Source organism: Sus scrofa, chromosome 9 (assembly GCF_000003025.6).
Source record: "Sus scrofa isolate TJ Tabasco breed Duroc chromosome 9, Sscrofa11.1, whole genome shotgun sequence".
Lineage (NCBI taxonomy): Eukaryota > Metazoa > Chordata > Mammalia > Artiodactyla > Suidae > Sus > Sus scrofa.
In genome coordinates, this window is record NC_010451.4 from 132,822,774 (window position 1) to 132,841,543 (window position 18,770).

General features: G+C 40.8%; 1 protein-coding gene across 5 annotated transcripts in view; it reads right to left on the bottom strand.

Moving 5' to 3' along the window:
• SYT14 (synaptotagmin 14) overlaps window positions 1–18,770 on the bottom strand; it is a 230,330-nt gene that overhangs the window by 12,248 nt on the left and 199,312 nt on the right. For 3 of the 5 annotated variants that reach the window (XM_021063879.1, XM_021063877.1, XM_021063881.1), the window contains 2 exons: window positions 3,234–3,423; window positions 79–135 (listed from right to left, as the gene is read on the bottom strand). In XM_021063879.1, coding sequence (XP_020919538.1) covers window positions 79–135; window positions 3,234–3,423 — 247 coding nt within the window. The remainder of the gene's footprint in view (window positions 1–78; window positions 136–3,233; window positions 3,424–18,770) is intronic. The other 2 variants (XM_021063880.1, XM_005667888.3) reach the window with 1 other exon arrangement.

An 18,770-nucleotide genomic window follows, 5' to 3' on the forward strand; every position in this document is an offset into this window, starting at 1 on the left:
TCACTGCTGGCACGTTTCAGGGTATATTCTGTTTTTGCATGAAAAGACAACATCCAATTAGCCTCTACAGGAACTCACCTCGGATTATATAAACCTGTCCACCTATCAAGTGTTTTAGACAACAGAACAGTCCATCTGACAACAGGGGGTGGAAAGCAGTAAAAGAAATAATGACCAGATGTCAATTGTTGGGCGAAAGAGGGTCAAAGGTTAGAATTAAAGCGGAAACACTGTTCACTGGAGTGGAAGAACACAAAACTTGAGCACTTTAATTCAGGTAGAGGTTTGAACAAAGAGCCTGTGGGGTAAATTTCATGGAATGAGAATTTTTAAGGTCCTTGAGTCATCTTAAACAAAAATTACACTGTTTCCAAGGGGGACATCTTTATAATGACAGCCTCTTGGTCTAAAGCACATTGAACATAGAATCATGCAAATTATCAGACCCTAAGAGACTGAATAACAGCCATTACAGGATTATTATTATTATTTTTGCTACATTTTATATTTATCCATGCAACATTTAACATTTCAAACACTTTAATTACTCCCAATGTAATAGAAAATTAAGTTATGCAAAATAAAACAGAACTATCAAAATTTCTGTTCTGGAATGTTACCACTGTTTCTTGGATCGAAATTAGATTAGTCCGTCTATAACACAGTTCTAAGTTTAGAACTTGGGGATATATGAAGAGTCACAATCTTATATAATACGTATGACAAACTGATAAAACTGTCTTGTATTTTACTTTATAAATATTCCACTTCACACAGTAAATTTTAATGTTGACTTGTATTTTACCTGCTAGCTACCTCCCAGCTAATACCATTAACCATCCTAGCACTGAAGATCTACTTTCAAAATAATGGAAATTGATACATTCTTTATCCTGAAAGATCTACTCTCCATCATGGATGCAAATCTCTCTCACCCTGTTTATTATCCAACCCTGCCTCCACCTCCCTCCCTGCATCTTCGTTCTGATTTGTGTTTCTCTGTTTCTATCCGAGTGGGTTCAGCAAGGACAAAAAGGCAGTCTATCATTTCATTCTACTACTTTTTAGCATTTCAAGTTAAAGATGTGTCAAAAAATTAAACTATCAGGTAAAGGCAGGAACAGCAAACTGAGAGCTTGTAGCTAATAATATTTTATCTGTTGCAGTGTTCAAAAGTTTTGACTCTGAGGGAGTTCCCATTGTGGCTCAGTGGTTAACGAACCTGACTAGGTTGCGGGTTCGATCCCTGGCCCGGCTCAGTGAGTTAAGGATCCAGCATTGCCGTGAGCTGTGGTGTAGGTTGCAGACTCGGCTCAGATGCCATGTGGCTGTGGCTGTGGTATAGGCCAGCAGCTGTATCTCCGATTGGACCCCTAGCCTGGGAACCTTCATATGCTGCGAGTGTGGCCCTAAAAAGACAAAAGACAATAAATAAAGAAATAAATTAATTAATTAAAAAAAAAAAAGTTTTGACTCTGAGTGTCTTAAGGCTCGCACTTGGCACAGGCCTCACCATGCTCCTTATCTTTCGTCTACAAATTCTGCTCATTTAAGAAACGTCCCGGGCCATTTTATTTCCATTCCTAGTGTGTATTAATGGAGAAACCAAGTCGCACTTCCAAAGCTATAGACTCTAGTAACTGCCTCTTTTCTCCCTCTGAATTTTTACTTCTCAAAGGAAAAACGGGACGATAATAATTCCATCCTTTTTATGTGCCTCGATTGGATCTGAGTCTCACAGTCAGCCTGTGAGAGACACAACCTTAATCTTACATATAAGGAACAGACTTAAGGGAGTTAGGTCGTTTGTCCGAGGGTAGAAATAGAAACCTAATTTCGGCCTCCCGACTTCTAACGCAGGGACAGGTACAGTCCACGACGTAGGTAAGAAGCAGTTTCCAGTACTACTTAGGGCAAACTACATACATTTTTATGACTTTTCACTTTAACGGTAAAAATAATGTTTAGGATATTTAGAAGGTAAGTTAATTCACGCGTGGAAAAAGTTTCCCCTCCTTCGATAATTGTTTGATACTTGAAGTAAAATAATATTTTAAATTATTATTTTTAATAATTAAAAGAGACTCGCTGCAGGCAAATCTGTGAGAAATCTTTAAACAAATTTAAGGTTTCCACTATGATCCAAGCTCCTTTTCGAATTTAGGCCATGAGCATCTTGCATTTTATTTTTTTTATTTTTATTTTTTGTCTTTTTGCCATTTCCTGGGCCGCTCCCTTGGCATATGGAGGTTCCCAGGCTAGGGGTCCAATTGGAGCTGTAGCTGCTGGCCTACGCCAGAGCCACAGCAACGCGTCTGCAACCTACACCACAGCTCACGGCAACACCAGATCGTTAACCCACTGAGCAAGGGCAGGGATCGAACCCGCAACCTCATGGTTCCTGGTCGGATTCGTTAACCACTGCGCCACGACGGGAACTCCGCATCTTACATGTTAGAGAAGAGTAAAGAGGCTGCTACTTTTCCAGTTTACTTCTACAGATACAAGAAACACTTCTGGAGGGGTGTGCTGGGTGACAGCTTCTCTGTCCGTAACCTACCCCAAGCCTGGGAGCCGGGAGGGAGAGAAGGAGAGAGAAGCGGGAGAGGCATACAGACAGGCCGGAGGAGTACATACCATCTGGCCCTTCCCTCCCTGGCATCTAGTGTAAATACCAAACCATTCATATTCTGTTTGTCCTGGTGAGAAAGCAAAGCAGATTCCCTTCAGAAAAGGCTCTGCGGGCAGTAATGACTCATACTTTGGAAGCAGGAAAAATGCGAAGAAATTGTTCTTTTCTTAAATTGTTAAAGGAGAAAAGAAGGAAAAAATAGACGTATGTACATTAGCTCATAGTTCTGAGTGCAGACGGAAAACACAACATTAATTTAACAACAGCTATACACATGCTTGATCATATTTATGGAGTACCATTTCCTTTCAAAAACCCTGACACTTTTGCTGGCATTAGAAGATAATGCATGTGATAGGGCTAATTTATTCTGCAGATGGTGAAAAATTTAAAGTCTTATCACCTTACAATTAATATTTTGAATTTCAAATCTTTCTACTTCCCCAATGACTGGAAATAGAAAACATGAAACAGATTAGCTGATGGTTACACCATCACTGATCAGTTAAGACGAAATGATGGGATTGAAGCCCCTCACACTGAGAATCCCACAAGTACAGAAAACATCGGACTTAAAAACATTTTTTTTTTTTTCACTCACGGGGTGGTCTGTTTGCTGCCAAGTTTTTGAAGTGGCTGCCTTTTATCACTTCTGCCGAGAGTCTTCCAGTGGTGGCATTATAAAGCAGGCCAATGAGAATTTCTGGAACTGAGCCATGGTCGAGAGACTGACAGGAGGATGTGCTTTCACTACAGGACATTTCTGACACGCTCATTTGGGAGTCACAGCCCTGCAATAAAAAGTGAAGCCTTTATAGTGTTTTGTAAAAGACGATATATTAATAGATGCATTGTTAACGCCCTGCTTATTGGAATCAGGTAGGCAAATCATAATAATGAGAGAGTTGCAGGCAAAACTTCCCCAAACACTAGGTTAGAAAAGCTGTTCTGAAGCCTATTTTCGTTTCTGGATCTCTCTTCACTGTAGAGCAGTCAAACGAATAACAGGAGATGAGAAGGTTTCATAAATTTTTGGCCATTTTCTGAGTGTAAAAAAATGTCGTTTAAAGATTTAATAACTTTAAAAGACAGACACAGATTTAGACTCAATTATATTAAATGCACATGTCTTAAGTGTCCTTTAAAGACTAAGATTGGCACACTTGGATTAAATAAACACCATAAAACTACCTGCTATTTATAAATCAACATGGAAAACACTGAGGTAAAGTTGAAAAGGGCAGACAAATTTTTACCCTGCAAAAAGCAGCCAAAAGAAGGTACATTAGTATCAGCTGACGTTAGCTTGAAGCCGATAACCCGTTAGTAGAGATAAAGAGGTACATTCAGCAATGACAAAACTTCAAATTTACCAGGAAGATAAATTAATTTCAAATTTGTATGTATTCAATAACACGGGCTCAAAATATAGAAAGCACAAATTGCCAGAATTAGAAAGAGAAATAGGCAAATCTACAACCAGTAAGAACGTTAGCATACTTCTTGCAGTAACTACCAAACAAGCAGGCAAAGAAACACAGCAAAGATGTAGAAGGTTTGACTATCACAACAGTGGGATATGCTGAACACCATACCTGCAACCATGGAGTATATATTTTCTCAAGCACACAGTGTATTTTTTAATAAAAATATTTATTAAAAAGCAAATGAATTTCAAATGATAGAAATCGTTCAGAACATTTTTTTTTTGGTCTTTTTTGCTATTTCTTGGGCTGCTCCTGCAGCATATGGAGGTTCCCAGGCTAGGGGTCGAATCGGAGCTGTAGCTACCGGCCTACGCCAGAGCCACAGCAACGCGGGATCCGAGTTGCGTCTGCAACCTACACCACAGCTCATGGCAACGCCGGATCGTTAACCCACTGAGCGAGGCCAGGGATCGAACCCGCAACCTCATGGTTCCTAGTCGGATTCATTAACCACTGTGCCACGATGGGAACTCCTGTTCAGAACATTTTAAAAAAATCAGCTTGAAATCTAAACTCTCTTCTAATGAAGAAAAAAAAATCCTTATAAATTTGGTAATTAAGGATACAACCACATATAAGCATGGGTAGCTAAAAGATTATTGAAAATAAATTACTTGAAAAGACTAATAAAAATAGATAAATGGACAGTCCAATTAAGAAAAAAAGAGAGAATGGATATCCTGCTGTGGCTTAGTAGGTTAAGACTCTGACTGCAACAGCTTGGGCTGCTGTGGAGGCCTGGGTCAAATCCCGGTCAGGCATGGGGGTTAAAGGAACCAGCATTGCTATAGCTGCAGGATAGGTCACAGCTATAGCTCAGATTCAGTCCCTGGCCTGGGAAGTTCCATGTGCTGTGAGGGTGGCCATTAAAAAAAGAGAGAGAGAGAGAGAGAGAGAAAGAGAGAGAGAGGGAGAAGAAACAAATTAAAAAAAATCAGGAATGAAACAAGACACCACTGAATATTCTATAGACCATGAAAAGATTTTTTTAAATGAAGAAGAACAGTTTTCTTCCAACAAATTTGAAATTTTGATGAAATGGAAATATTCTTGGAAAAGTACAACTCACCAAAATGGACACAAAAAGAAACAGAATATCTGAACAGTCTTATTGAAGATAATTGAATTTGTCATTAAAACCCTTTCTAAAACAAACAGAAAACAAAACAAAACAAAAACCTCAGCTGGATGGCTTCAATAGTGAATTCTAATGAATAATGCTAGTCTTCTGCAAACTCTTTCAGAAAACAGGGAAAGAGGAAACACTCCCCAGTTCCCTGTAAGAATCTAGCAAAACCATAAAACCAAAATCTGACAAAGACATTATTAAAAAATTACAGAATTTTCTCATTCATAAGCTTAGATTCAAAATTCTAAATAAAACATGAGCAAACCAAATCTAGCAATATGTAACCACATACTTAGTACATTTTTTAAATGTTTCCCCTTTGAAATTGAGGATTTGACAAAGATGTCAATTATTACCACTGGTGATCAGCACTGTAGTGGAGATTCCGGTCAGTGAAGGTCCCAGTTTTACAAAAGGCAGTAAAGTGAAATAAAACGTATGATGGTTTGGACTGTCCTTATGTGCAGACTATGAAATTACGTACACATGAAAATGAACCAAGTGCACAGACGTAGTACAGTTGCATACAAAGGTAAAATTTAACAATCCATATATACCAGCAACAAATCTGAAAATAAAATCTATTTATTTTTTTTGCCACATCTGTGGCATATGGTAGTTCCCGGGCCAGGGATCAAATCTAAGCTGCAGCTGTGATGCATGCCGCAGCTGCAACAATGCCTGAATCTTTAACCCTGGGATTCAATCTGTGCCGCTGCAGAGACAACACCGGATCCTTAACCCATTGCACCACAGTGGGAACACCACAAAATTTATTTTAAAATAGTATTTATTAGTGCATAAAATAAAAAAAAAATCTAAGGACAAAAATACAAATGACATGCAAGAACTCTATATAGAAAACTATGAATACTACTGAAACTTAAAAGTGCTACATATACCATGTTAATGAACTAGAATGCTCAATTTTGCAATATTCTCTCCAAACTGACTTATAGATTATGGCAATTATCATCAAGATTTCAACAGGTTTCTTTGCAGAACTTGTTAAGCTGTGTACACATACAATGGAATATAATTCAGTCTTAAAACACAAAGAAATCCTACCATAGGGTGACAACATCGATGCAACCTGGAAGGTATTATGCTAAGTGAAATAAGTCAGTCACAGAAAAATACTATGTGATTCCATTTATGTGCGATACTGAAAACAGTCACAGTCCTATGGAAGCAGAGAGTAGAATGGGGTTGCTGGGGCCTGGGGGGCGGAAATGGAGAACTGTTGCTCAGTGGGTATACGTTTCAGGCTTCGACTTAGAAGATGAGGACGCTCTAGAGAGCTGCTGTGCAGCAGAGCACCTGCAGTTAATGACACTGTGTTGTACACTGAGAAATCTGCTAAAGGGTAGACATCATGTTAAATGCTCTTATCACAATAAAAATAATAAAATAAAACACAAGACAGCAGGATCTGCTATACTGAGTATCAAAATTTATAATAAAGCTAAATGATTTGAGACAACATGACTAAAACCATGAATAAAACACTATTAAACAGAAAACCAACAAATCAATCTATGCAAAAAAGATAATTTACAACAAAGGTGGAACTACAAAGCAGTGGGGGAAAGGGTAGTCTTTTTAATAGTGATAGGACAACCAGTTATCCAGATAGAAATAAATGAAAATTAATTTTTTTTTTTTTTTTTTTTTTTTTTTTTTTGCTTCTTAGGGCCACACTCTAAGCATGTGGAGGTTTCCAGGCTAGGGATTGAATCAGAGCTACAGCTGCCGGCCTACACCACAGCCACAGCAACACGGGATCCGAGCCATGTCTGCAACCTACACCACAGCTCACGGCCACGCTGGATCCTTAACCCACTGAGGGAGGCCAGGGATAGAACCTGCAACCTCATGGTTCCTAGTTGGATTCGTTTCCACTGCTCCACAACAGGAACTCCTGAAAATTAATCTTAAAGCATACAACAAACTCAGTTCTGGGCCTACATATAAAAGGTAAAATGATAAATCTACACATTCAAATAGGAGATTATATTCATGATATCAGAGAGGGAAGACTTCCTTAAAGAAGACACAAAAGTGCTAATATAAAGTTTAGCGAATATGACAACAGGAAAATTAAGAATTTCCGAGCTTCAACAGAGACTTTTAGGATAGGGAAAAGGCAAACCACCAGGTGGGAGAAGAGGTCTGACACAGAGTTCATCATTAGCTGAAATCCTGAATATGTAAGGAACACCTATAAATCAATAAGAAAAAGGCCACGCAATATAAAAATTCTTGACGGATACCTGAACCAGCAGTTGCACAAAAGAATGGCCAACAAGGGTATGGAATGATGCTCGACTTCACCAATAATCAAGGAAAGGGAAATTAAAACCATGTGTAACGGTACGCGACAAACAGATGGACCAAAACAATAGGGGTGGTGAGGACACAGAGCAATGGGAAGCCTCATGCTCCACTGGTTGTGGTGTAAAGCTTTTAAGACACATACACCATAAGACCTGTCAATTATAGATACAGATACACACACACACACCAGAAATATGGGCAATGTTTACGGAGAGACATATGAAAGAATGTCCATAACAGCATTAATTATAATGGCCTCAAAGAACAGAATGGATAAACCATTTGTTGTGAGTTCATATCACACAGCAATGATACCATACATTCATTGCACATACACTACATAGCAATGCAACTCTAGCTACATTTACGAACTTGATTTTAAATGAAAAATGCTGAATCTAAAAGGATACATAGCTGTATGGTTTCATTTATGGAAATTTCTACAATAGAAAACCCCAAACAAAAAACAAGGAAAGACCAGGCAAAACTAAAGCATAGTATTTCAGATGCATGAATCGGGAAACTACAGAGAACAAGAAAGCGATTCATGTGCAAGTCAAAACTGTGGCTACCTCTAGGGGTGTGGAGAGGGGGACAGTGATTGGGAAGGACATGGGAGTTTCTGGGGGGTGCTGGTAATGTTTTATTTCTTGACCTGGATGGTAGTCACACAGGTTGTAAGTCTTTTACACATTTCCACTATGTGTTTGGTTGCACAAGAGGAAAGTGTTAATGAATGAGCTACAAGATATAAAGACATAATCTATATGAATTAACAATGGTAAAAATATTTAGGACTTCCTTGGAACATTCCTAAAGGGAATTCCTAAAGGGAATTCACCCCAGGAGTTTAAAAAGAGACTTTAGAGGAGTTCCCGTCGTGGTTCAGTGGTTAACGAATCTACTAGGAACCATGAGCTTGTGGGTTCGATCCCTGGCCTTGCTCAGTGGGTTGACGATCTGGCGTTGCTGTGAGCTGCGGTGTAGGTTGCAGACACGGCTCGGATCCTGAGTTGTTGTGGCTCTGGTGTAGGCTGGTGGCTACAGCTCCGATTGGACCCCTAGCCTGGGAACCTCCATATGCCTTGGGAGCGGCCCTAGAAAAGACAAAAAAAAAAAAAAAAAAAAAGAGAGAGAGAGACTTTAATGCTATTTCCATGAAAAATATTCAGATTTAAAAATTTTAGATCTGGATTTTTAGATTTTAGATTACAGATCTTCCAGTTTGAATCTGCAGTTGGCTATACCAAGTGATTAAGGAGAACTGATGCCTACTTGGGGACAGAATGAACTCACTGGACTAGTATTCAAAGGGATAAAATCTCATATTTTCAAATATAACTCTAAACCACAGAGGAGAAAGCCAAAAGGGAGATGCATCTTATATTCCTAAATTATGGGTACACAAAACACATAGTTTGGTATGTTTTCATGACAGTTGGAGGAGAAAACATAATTTTAGTAAGTTTCAATTAGGATATATCATCGCTTATGAAAATAGTGTCAAAAACATGTTCAAGCACATTTGGTGCATTTGTTACATTAGGCTATTATACCAGCAGCATCTGTTAGAATATTGTAAAATACATTTTTCATAGTATAGTATTTTTCATATTAACCTGTCAGATAATAAGACGTGACTCTTCACATTTTCTGAACAACACAGGGTCGTATGGCTAATTTTGTGCAATCACGTGCTGCCCCAAGAAAGTCCTGGGAAAGGCCCTTCTTGCCCCTAAGGAAAACAGCTGACTTAGCTCCCTGTTCTACTGCTGCAAAAAATGTCCTTGTCTCCAAGCCCAACCAAAAAAGCGAGAGTGATAAGATCCTTGGTGACCCCATTCTATTTCTGTAAGCCCTGCTGAAATAGGGACGGGTTTAACAGAAATGAAAACCATTGTCTGAAGAGTTCGTTCTGAATTTACACCTTAGAAAACGCGCTAATCCCTTGGCCCTTCCAGTACCATCAGCGTAGTGCCTATCCAGGGTGGGTATAGGTGCGGCCGTCCAAGGAGAGGCGTGTGTTCAACAGAAGCAGCAGAGGATTAACTGTGGAACTAGGGGGACTGCAGGAAAGACACACTAAATCCGGATCTGTATACTCGAGGGCATCTTCCCTCCGACTCTTCCTCAGGGCACATGCTGCTCCACCGACTGTGTCGTCAGGGCTCTCTCCCTGCGCTCGCTGAAGCCCCCTTCATTAATTTATAACCGGGGGCTTGTCTAGGCGGCAGTCACTGCAGGTGATTAACCCCCAGTCAAACGAATCCCAGTCATGATGAGCTCAACTCAAAGGAATCGTCCCACGGGCTCCCCAAAGTCAAAGTGTAACTTCCTCCCATCTAACGTATTTTATTTCTTTTTTATACTTCTTCTCTTTCCTCCTGAGTCTTCCACCCTAGGGTGAAGCAATTCTGTGAGAGTAGAAAAAAAAGTATGTAATTTCTCAGAGAAATGAATAAACTCTCCTTGATGTTTACTGTAAGCAGAATTAGTACTTAGGAAAGCCATTACAGGGCCTTAATAGGTTAGACGCTAATAGGTTAAAATCAGGTAGGAACTTGTAAATATATGCAGAAAAATGTAAGATGAAAATGATAACAGAACTCCTAGTAAGTAAATGTACTGGGCTTTTTATTAATACTAAACTGACTCCACCTTACTTGTAAAACCACTTATATTTTTAAGGTAAAACTGCTGACCTCTACAATGATAATGACTATTAATTTGAATATTTTCTGTTGAATTTATTTTCACTATGGCCAGAAGATACTGTTTTTTTAATGTAATTTACACATGAACGGCCCCCATGATACTTCCTGAAAATGGGGCGATGAGAGCAGGTAACCAGAGGCGTCACCAGCTGCCATGCTGAGCTGCCTCTCCGATGGTGGGCTCCGTCCTCAGGGCGCTTTCCTAGCCCCCAGGCACTGAGCATCCATCAGGTAGGAAAGCAGAAGATAACCAGAGGCCGTTTCAGGAGGAGAAACAAGAAGAGCCTAACTGCTCCAATCCTGCCCCCTTCCCCTCAGTGTAAAGGAGATCGGCTCTGTATTTTGGTAGGAGTGAAACACCAGCTGACTCTAAAAGATAATTTATTGGGATGAGCAGGGGATGGGTGGAGTGGTGTTGGAGTCAGGATGCTTTGGGTTGCAAGTGACAGACAATGGCTCCTGGCAGGGGAAGGAATGGCCCTCACACACAGGGTCTGCCCAAAGCCACAGGGCACAGAGGCCACCAAGACATCCCTACTAACAGAGGAGGGACCAAAAAAAAAAAAAAAAAAAAAAAAGCATCCAAAGGGATGGACAAAGAGAGCTGGACGGCGGCAGCAAGCCTCCTGCCGTCTGGTGTGTCCCCGTGCCCTCACTAGGAGACTCATTTCGGCCCGCAGAACACTGGCCTGTCTCCCCCCCTCCAAGGAAGCCTGGTGCGGAGAAGCTTCTGTCAATGGCAATCAAACAGCTACCAACTGGGGAGTTCCTGCTGAGGCACAGTAGGTTAAGAATCAGACTGCAGTGGCTCAGGTCTCTGCGGAGGTACCAATTTGATCCCCAGCCCTGTGCCGTAAGTGAAAGGATCCAGCATTGCCACAGCTGCCGTGTAGGTTGCAGTTGTAGCTCGGATTCAACCCCTGGCCCAGGAACTTCTATATGCCCTGGGTGTGCAGCCATAAAATGACAACAAAACTGCTGCCAACTTTAGCTGGCTTAGGAGACACGAGGGAATTCGCTGGCTTATGTACACGGCAGTTAATGAGAGGCAGCTTCAGGTGCTCAGGCAACCAGGCCTCCACCCGTGTCACTTGGAAGCAGTTTTCCTCTATTTTGAAGTTTTTCCCCCCTAAATTTAGCTTTATTTGCAGGTAGACTCTTTGCTCTGGGTTGCCAGATAGTTTTCAGCAGCTCTGGGTGTTGTGGGAAAGAGGAAGACAGCATTCTGACTGCTCCATCCAAACCCTTAGAACTGACGCGTCAGGGCCCAGGAGATTTAATTCTGGGGCTTTGGAGGAAAGTCACTTCATCAAAAATAAAGGAGCAGGTTGGTCTCCGAGCAAAACCTGGGTCCTGTGGCTGCAAGGAGACATGGATGCTAGGCAGGAAAAGAGATGTCTACTACAGAGCCCGTTCAGCCTTTTCTTTTGTCTTTTTGCCTTTTCTAAAGCCGCTCCCAGGGCATATGGAGGTTCCCAGGCTAGGGATCTAATCAGAGCTGTAGCCGCCGAACTACGCCACAGCCACAGCAACGTGGGATCTGAGCTGCGTCTACGATCTACACCACAGCTCACAGCAACGCCGGATCCTTAACCCACTGAGCAAGGCCAGGGATCGAACCCGCAACCTTGTGGTTCCTGGTCGGATTCGTTAACCACTGAGCCACGATAGGAACTCCACTATTCAGCCTTTTCTCCTGTGGCCTTCAGGGAGGACTATACGCTGGCCACTGAGGAGCCGCTCCTGTTGCCAGTGTTGTGCCAGCTGTGATTGCTTCCTTCCGTCTCTCTGCTGGCTTTGGTCTGAGGTCATTAGCTTGCAAGAGCCAAGGGAGAGGAAAAGATGGTTTGGTGAAAAGGAAGGTTACTATACTCATGGAACATAGCTCTGATACTCAGGTTAGTTAACAGAGTGGGGAAAAAAACAACTCTCATTTTCTTCTTTTTTTCTTTTTGCTTTTTAGAGCCGCACCTGCAGCATATGGAGGTTCCCAGGCTAGGGGTACAATCAGAGCTACCGCTACAGCATCACAGGACCTACGCCACAGCTCATGGCAGTGCCCAATCCTTAACCCACTGAGCGAGGCCGGGGATTGAACCCACAACCTCATGACTCCTAGTCGGATTCGTTTCTGCTGTGCCACAACAGGAACTCCTCATTTTCTTTTTCATACAGAAAGTTTTTTCAAATTAACATTGTAAATGTATTGATAAGGTTTAAGATATACAAAATTGGAAAACAAATAAAAACAAAATCTTTTATATTACCAATACTTGAATACAGTGTCAGGTAGAAATGGTCATAAAAATTCCGGCTCTGATCAAAACTTCTATATGTATACATAGGTATATACAGTGTATGTACCATATATGCCATAAAAATAATATGTACACATATATATTATTTTTTGCTGCATTCAATACGAACATATTTAATTTGGTGCTTCTGCATATATGCTTGTAAGATTATTAGAAAGTTTATAAATTTGTTTTCACACTCTCAAACTACTCCTATACTATATGAACTATTTCAGAGGATAAAAAGTACCCAGTTTCTCTTTTGAGATGTATAATTTTGATACCAACTAGGCAAGAACATAAAATCATAAACCAATCTAGCTTATAAACATATGCAGAAATCCCAAGTTAAACACTGTTCAATTGAATTCATATATGTGTGTGTATATATATATTCCGTCAAATAGATATTATTCCAGGAGTTATTTGCTCATTGAAGTTATAGGTACAACCTGCCTTTGACACTTAACCATCTGTTTTCTTTTTCTTTCTCATAAGAATCTTTTTGACTACTGAGTTTCTTAATGTTTATAAGCCTTTTTTCACATTCTCTATTACTCCTAAATTACTTTTTAAGAATTTATATTTTCAGAGGAGTTCCCGTCATGGTTCAGTGGTTAACGAATCGACTAGGAACCATGAGGTTGTGGGTTCGATCCCTGGCCTTGCTCAGTGGCTTAAGGATCTGGCGTTGCCGTGAGCTGTGGTGTAGGTTGCAGACACAGCTCGGATCCTGCGTTGCTGTGGCTCTGGCGTAGGCCGGCGGCCACAGCTCTGATTAGACCCCTAGCCTGGGAACCTCCATATGCCACGGGAGAGGCCCTAGAAAAGGCAAAAAGACAAAAAAAGAAAAAGAAAAAAAGAAAAGAAAGAATTTATATTTTCAAAAAAAAAAAAAACCGCTCATTTCAAATTTGTTTTTCTAGTTATTCTCTTTATGATTTTGAAATTTCCACTCAATTGATGATTATATCCTCTCTTCCTTTACCATGTTCTTCTTTCCTGGTCAATACCGCCAGAGATTTAATTTATCAGCAATTAAAAAACTTCGCTTTTGCTCTTTAAAACCTCTTTACTATTTTTCTTTCATTAATTTGTCCTTGGTTTCTGACTTCCCGAATTGAAGAATACTTAGCTCATCGCCTTGCACTCTTTCTTACCTTCTTACAAACATATTTAAGGCTATACATCGTATAAAATCGTTATATCTGTATCCATAAATTTAATAGCGTCCTCATTTTGTCTAACTACTACTTCTTTTTTTGTCTTTTTAGGGCTGCGCCTGCAGCATACGTAAGTTCCCAGGCTAGGGGTTGAGTTAGAGCTACACCTCCGGTCTACACCACAGCCACGTGGGATCCAAGTCCCATGTGTGACCTACATCACAGCTCTCGGCAACGCCAGATCCTTGACCCACTGAGGGAGGCCAGGGATGGAACATGGGCCTCATGGATCTCGTCAGATGCGTTTCCGCTGAGCCACGGCAGGAGCTCCTGATTCCAACCTCTAATTTCCATTGTGCTTTCCTCTCTGACCCGGAGTGGATTTAGAGAGCTTTTGGTTTCAGTATCTACACACCTGCTACTCCACTCCCCAGTCACGGAGGTCCAGCTGAGGGACTCCTTGGTGTTCCTCAAAGACCACGCACCCCCCTGGGTCTCAGAATGGGTTGCTCATCTGCTCGCAGTGTTCTTTCTCCGGGTATGCAAATGACCAACCCACTTCTCTTCCAAGCCCTTGTCTACACCTTACACCGCCCACAGCGACCTCTTACTGAAGTCGCCTCTCTTGTCCCACCAGCATTCCTGACCCTGCCCGTCTGTCTCCTCGGCCCACAGTACTTAGAAGCCGTCTCACATACTGCCTACTTACTATATTACCTTTACTGTATCTCAAGTCTCCCCTTCCTCCTAGTGCATTAAATTCTAGGCAGGTCAAAATGGATTGCTGATTTTCATTAACGTACACCAAATAACTAGAACAATGTCTGGAATGCAATACGTGTGTGTGTGTGTGTGTGCCAGAGATATTTGTTGAATGAATTTCTAACTTCATTCCAATGTGTTCAAAGGATGAAGTTCGTATGATATTGATTCCTCGATATTTGTGGAGATGGCATTTGTGGCCTGGTATACAGTTGACATTTATGACTGCTCTACATGCTTCTGCTTATCAAGCAGACGTCCACACATACACGTTAAATTAAACTTGTTACTCAAACCTTCCACATCTTTGCTGATATTTTTCTTCTTGATCTATCCACCTCTGCTTAGATTTTCTACATGCTTAATGGTCTCTTGTCCCTCACCGTCACTTCTTCCATCGTTTTCTTCCTTTTGAATTCAGTGTTTATTCCTGTACAGCTATGGCTTTAGTAGTTATCGCTGCAATGACCTATGAGTGCTCAAGTCTCTTGGCCTCTGCCTGAAGACATCTGGAGTTTACTCCCTTTCCTTAGCGATAGTTTAGGTGACCAGAACATGCTAAGTTGGTAGTTTATTTGCCTTGGCCCCTTAGAGATATTACACCACTGTCTTTTTCGGTGTTCAGACAGACGGTTGTTCCCTTATATTTTCTGTTCTTACTTTTATCCTTGTGTCTTTGGGGTTTCATCCTATCCCTGTAATTTTTATAGGTGTGGACTCACTTTCGAAAATCCTGCTTAGCACCTGTACTTTTTTAATCTGACGATCTACGTATTTCCAATGTTGCCTCTCACTTTTTTTAGCCTTTCACTCTGGAGTTTTTAAGAAGAAAATATATGTAACATTCTCATTCTACCCTTCATTCTCCCTACCCTGTTATTCATATTTTTCATTGATTCTATTTTTAATGACTCTATTTTTCATTCTGGAAGTTCCATATGGTCATTATTTAAATCTGCTTCTTTCCCCATATTGTCTTGTTCTTTCCTTGTGGTTTCTATTACTTCTCTTAGCTCTTTATTCACTGAAAGCATATTTATTTTATAACCTTTCACAGTGTTCTCTTCGTTCAGGTCCCAACTATGCCAACATAACTATCTTTTGGGTCCGCTGACTGTCATGCATGGGGGGGTCATTTCTTTCTGCTTATACTCATTTTTAACGTGAGCTCATCTTGAAGGGAGATTGCTTTTTTTCTGGGGGAACTCTGTATTACCTAGCTTTAGCTACCTGAACAAAACAGGACATTATTTAAGGAAAAAAACTAAGAAGTAAGGGGGACAGTGTACTGGTAGAAAACCAATGATATCTATTACACACTCGTATCTAATAACCAATTCTTAGTTTGTGTGACAATTTTTAGAAATATTCATCTTCATCTCACAATCCTGATTTAATTATTTGTGGCCAGACTTCAGGCCATTGGCAAAACATTAAGAGACCAAATATTGTTTTATCTTACTGAAGGAAACAGAATAGAATAGAAGCAAAGCAGTTTGGGAAACTCAGCAGTATGAGTTTACTGAATGTCTGTTCAGCACAAAGCACTGTAAAGGGGTGAGATAAACTGATTTTAAGGCAGACTATGATAAAATGCCTTGAGAGGTTTGTGGGAGAGTACAGGTGGATGTGATAAACTCTGGGATATGAGAAACTATGCTCCTGGGAAGAGATTTTTAAGTGGGCCCTAAAAGGATTTCCATAGGCATAGGGAAGGGCATTTCAGACAGAGTGTGATGAGCTAAGACCCCCAAAGTGGATAGCATATTTGGTAAGTAAATTGATGTGGTGTAGCTGCTGTACGTGGGGAGATGGGTGGAAAAATATAGCTGGAAAGTAAGGCTGAAGTCAGTTTTTTTTTTTTTTTTTTGGTCTTTTTGACTTTTTAGGGCTACACCCATGGCATATGGAGGTTCCCAGGCCAGGGGTCTAATCAGAGCTGTTGCTGCCAGCCTACGCCACAGCTACAGCAATGCCAGATCCAAGCCATGTCTGAGACCTACATCACAGCTCACAGCAATGCTGGATCCTTAACCCACTGAGCGAGGCCAGGGATCGAACCTGCAACCTCATGGTTCCCAGTCAGATTTGTTTCTGCTGAGCCACAACGGGAACTCCTGAAGTCAGATTTTCCTCACTGTCTAGATGCGCATTTCCATCATAAACTTACCATATTATATTGCACGGTAACCACTGCTTTCTTTTTCCTACTAGACTGTAAGTCTCTTGAGATTAGAACCTTTGTTTTATTCATTTTTTAATGCCCCCAAATTAATACAGTATCTGTCTCTCACTCAGCAAGCCCTTAATAAAGATTGTTGAATGAACAGAGTAAGTTGTAAAAAAAAATGCAATGTGGGGGTGAGAAAAATTAGACCTGCTCTATAAGCAGTGGAGAGCAAGCAGCATTGCGGACTGGACAGCATCTCAGATCCATGTCTTAGAAAAGTAACAAGGCGAAACACAGGGCATGGCTGAGCGTGTGGACAGAAGTCACGACTGACTCTGTTGAACAGCTGAGGACAGGTGAGCCTCTCCTTGAGACAGTACTTGTCTATCTTTGTGTACGCTTTCCATCAGCAAAAATGCACAACTTTTCACTCTGTAGCAAAACACAGACTTTAAAAGTATCTGATTTATAACTACAATTATAATTTACCTATAAAGAAACATAATTTATGTTATTGAAGATTAAAAACATGCTACGGTAGGCACAATCACATAAGACTTTTGTAACCTAACAGCTTTAGCAGATATTAACAACTACGACTTTTGTTTCAAAATTAAAGTAGCTGACTTCTCTCTCTACCTACTGATCTATCATATTTCTGAAAACCGCAAAGCTTTCTTTTTCTGAGTCACTGGAAACCCAAATTGCATTGTTGAGGTAGTACAGATTCTGTACCCCAGAAATGCCCTCATATACGCCTGGGTGGGGGTGGGGCGTGAGCCTTAAAATCGGTCCCTAAGCTTACGGAGTACCAGAATCGGTTATTCCGATGCACGTTAATGTTGCCCAAAAGTGTTCAAGGCTCTCTTTAAATAATTTGTTTTAAATGAAATGATTAAATTTGTGTTTTAAAATAGAAATATATATTTTTTTACTATTGGAAAATAAAATAGAATGATAATTAGAAAAACAACCGCCTAAAATGATTACAAAAAGTCTCCCAAGTTTTTTGGGTAATATTCTATTATCCACAGGCTACTGGTTTTCTAACTGTGGTTAGTGGACTCTACTGAATACTTGAATATATACATATAGGAATAACTTTTATGGCCATACCCAGGGCACGTGGAAATGCCCGGGCCAGGGCCTGAATCTGAGCCACAGATGTGACCTACACCACAGCTGCAGAAACGGCAGATCCTTTTAAACTACTGCAATTGCACCTGCGCCTCTGTAGCAACATGAACTGCTAAAGTCAGATTCTTAATCCACTGCACCGTGGTGGGAACACCCTAAAATATATTTTTAACTATTTAAAAGCTGAAATATTAGACAGGCACACAATGAGTATTACAATAGAGAGGTGACACAGCGCAGTGGTAAGGAAAGCAAACCTTGGAGCCAGACTACCAGAGTCTGTTAGGGATGGAATGTCACTCAAGGCACAGTTCTTAGCATCTCCAAGCTTTAGATTCTTTACCTGAAAAATGTGGAATCATCTACTTTCTTAGTAATAATGTCAACTCTTAACATATTAGAGAACAGCAGTGCATTTACTTGTACAGGAGGTTTAGTTTAGTATTTTGGACTGAAGATTCACCTGCCTCCCCCCCCTTTTGTCTTCTGTCTTTTTAGGGCCACACCCATGCCACATGGAGCTTCCCAGGCTAGGGGTCGAATTGGAGCTGTAGCTGCTGGCCGACGCCACAGCCACAGCAACGCCAGATCTAAGCCATGTCTGAGACCTACACCACAGCTCACGACAACGCCGGATCCGTAACCCACTGAACGAAGCCAGGGATTGATCCCGCAACCTCATGGTTCCTAGTCAGATTCGTTTCTGCTGCACCACGATGGGAACTCCTCACCTGCCTTTTTGTTTATTGATAAGTATTTGGAGATTGCAGAGCAAGCCATTTTAAAAAAAGCTACCATTTGTAACACCTTACCTGTGCGAAGCAGACTTGTATCTTTATGTAATATGTTATGTAATATTTTTAAAAGAAATTAATTTCAGAGCTGACATAAAACTAAAACATTATCAGCAGCTGTATAATTGTACGTATCTGTGCTTTGGAC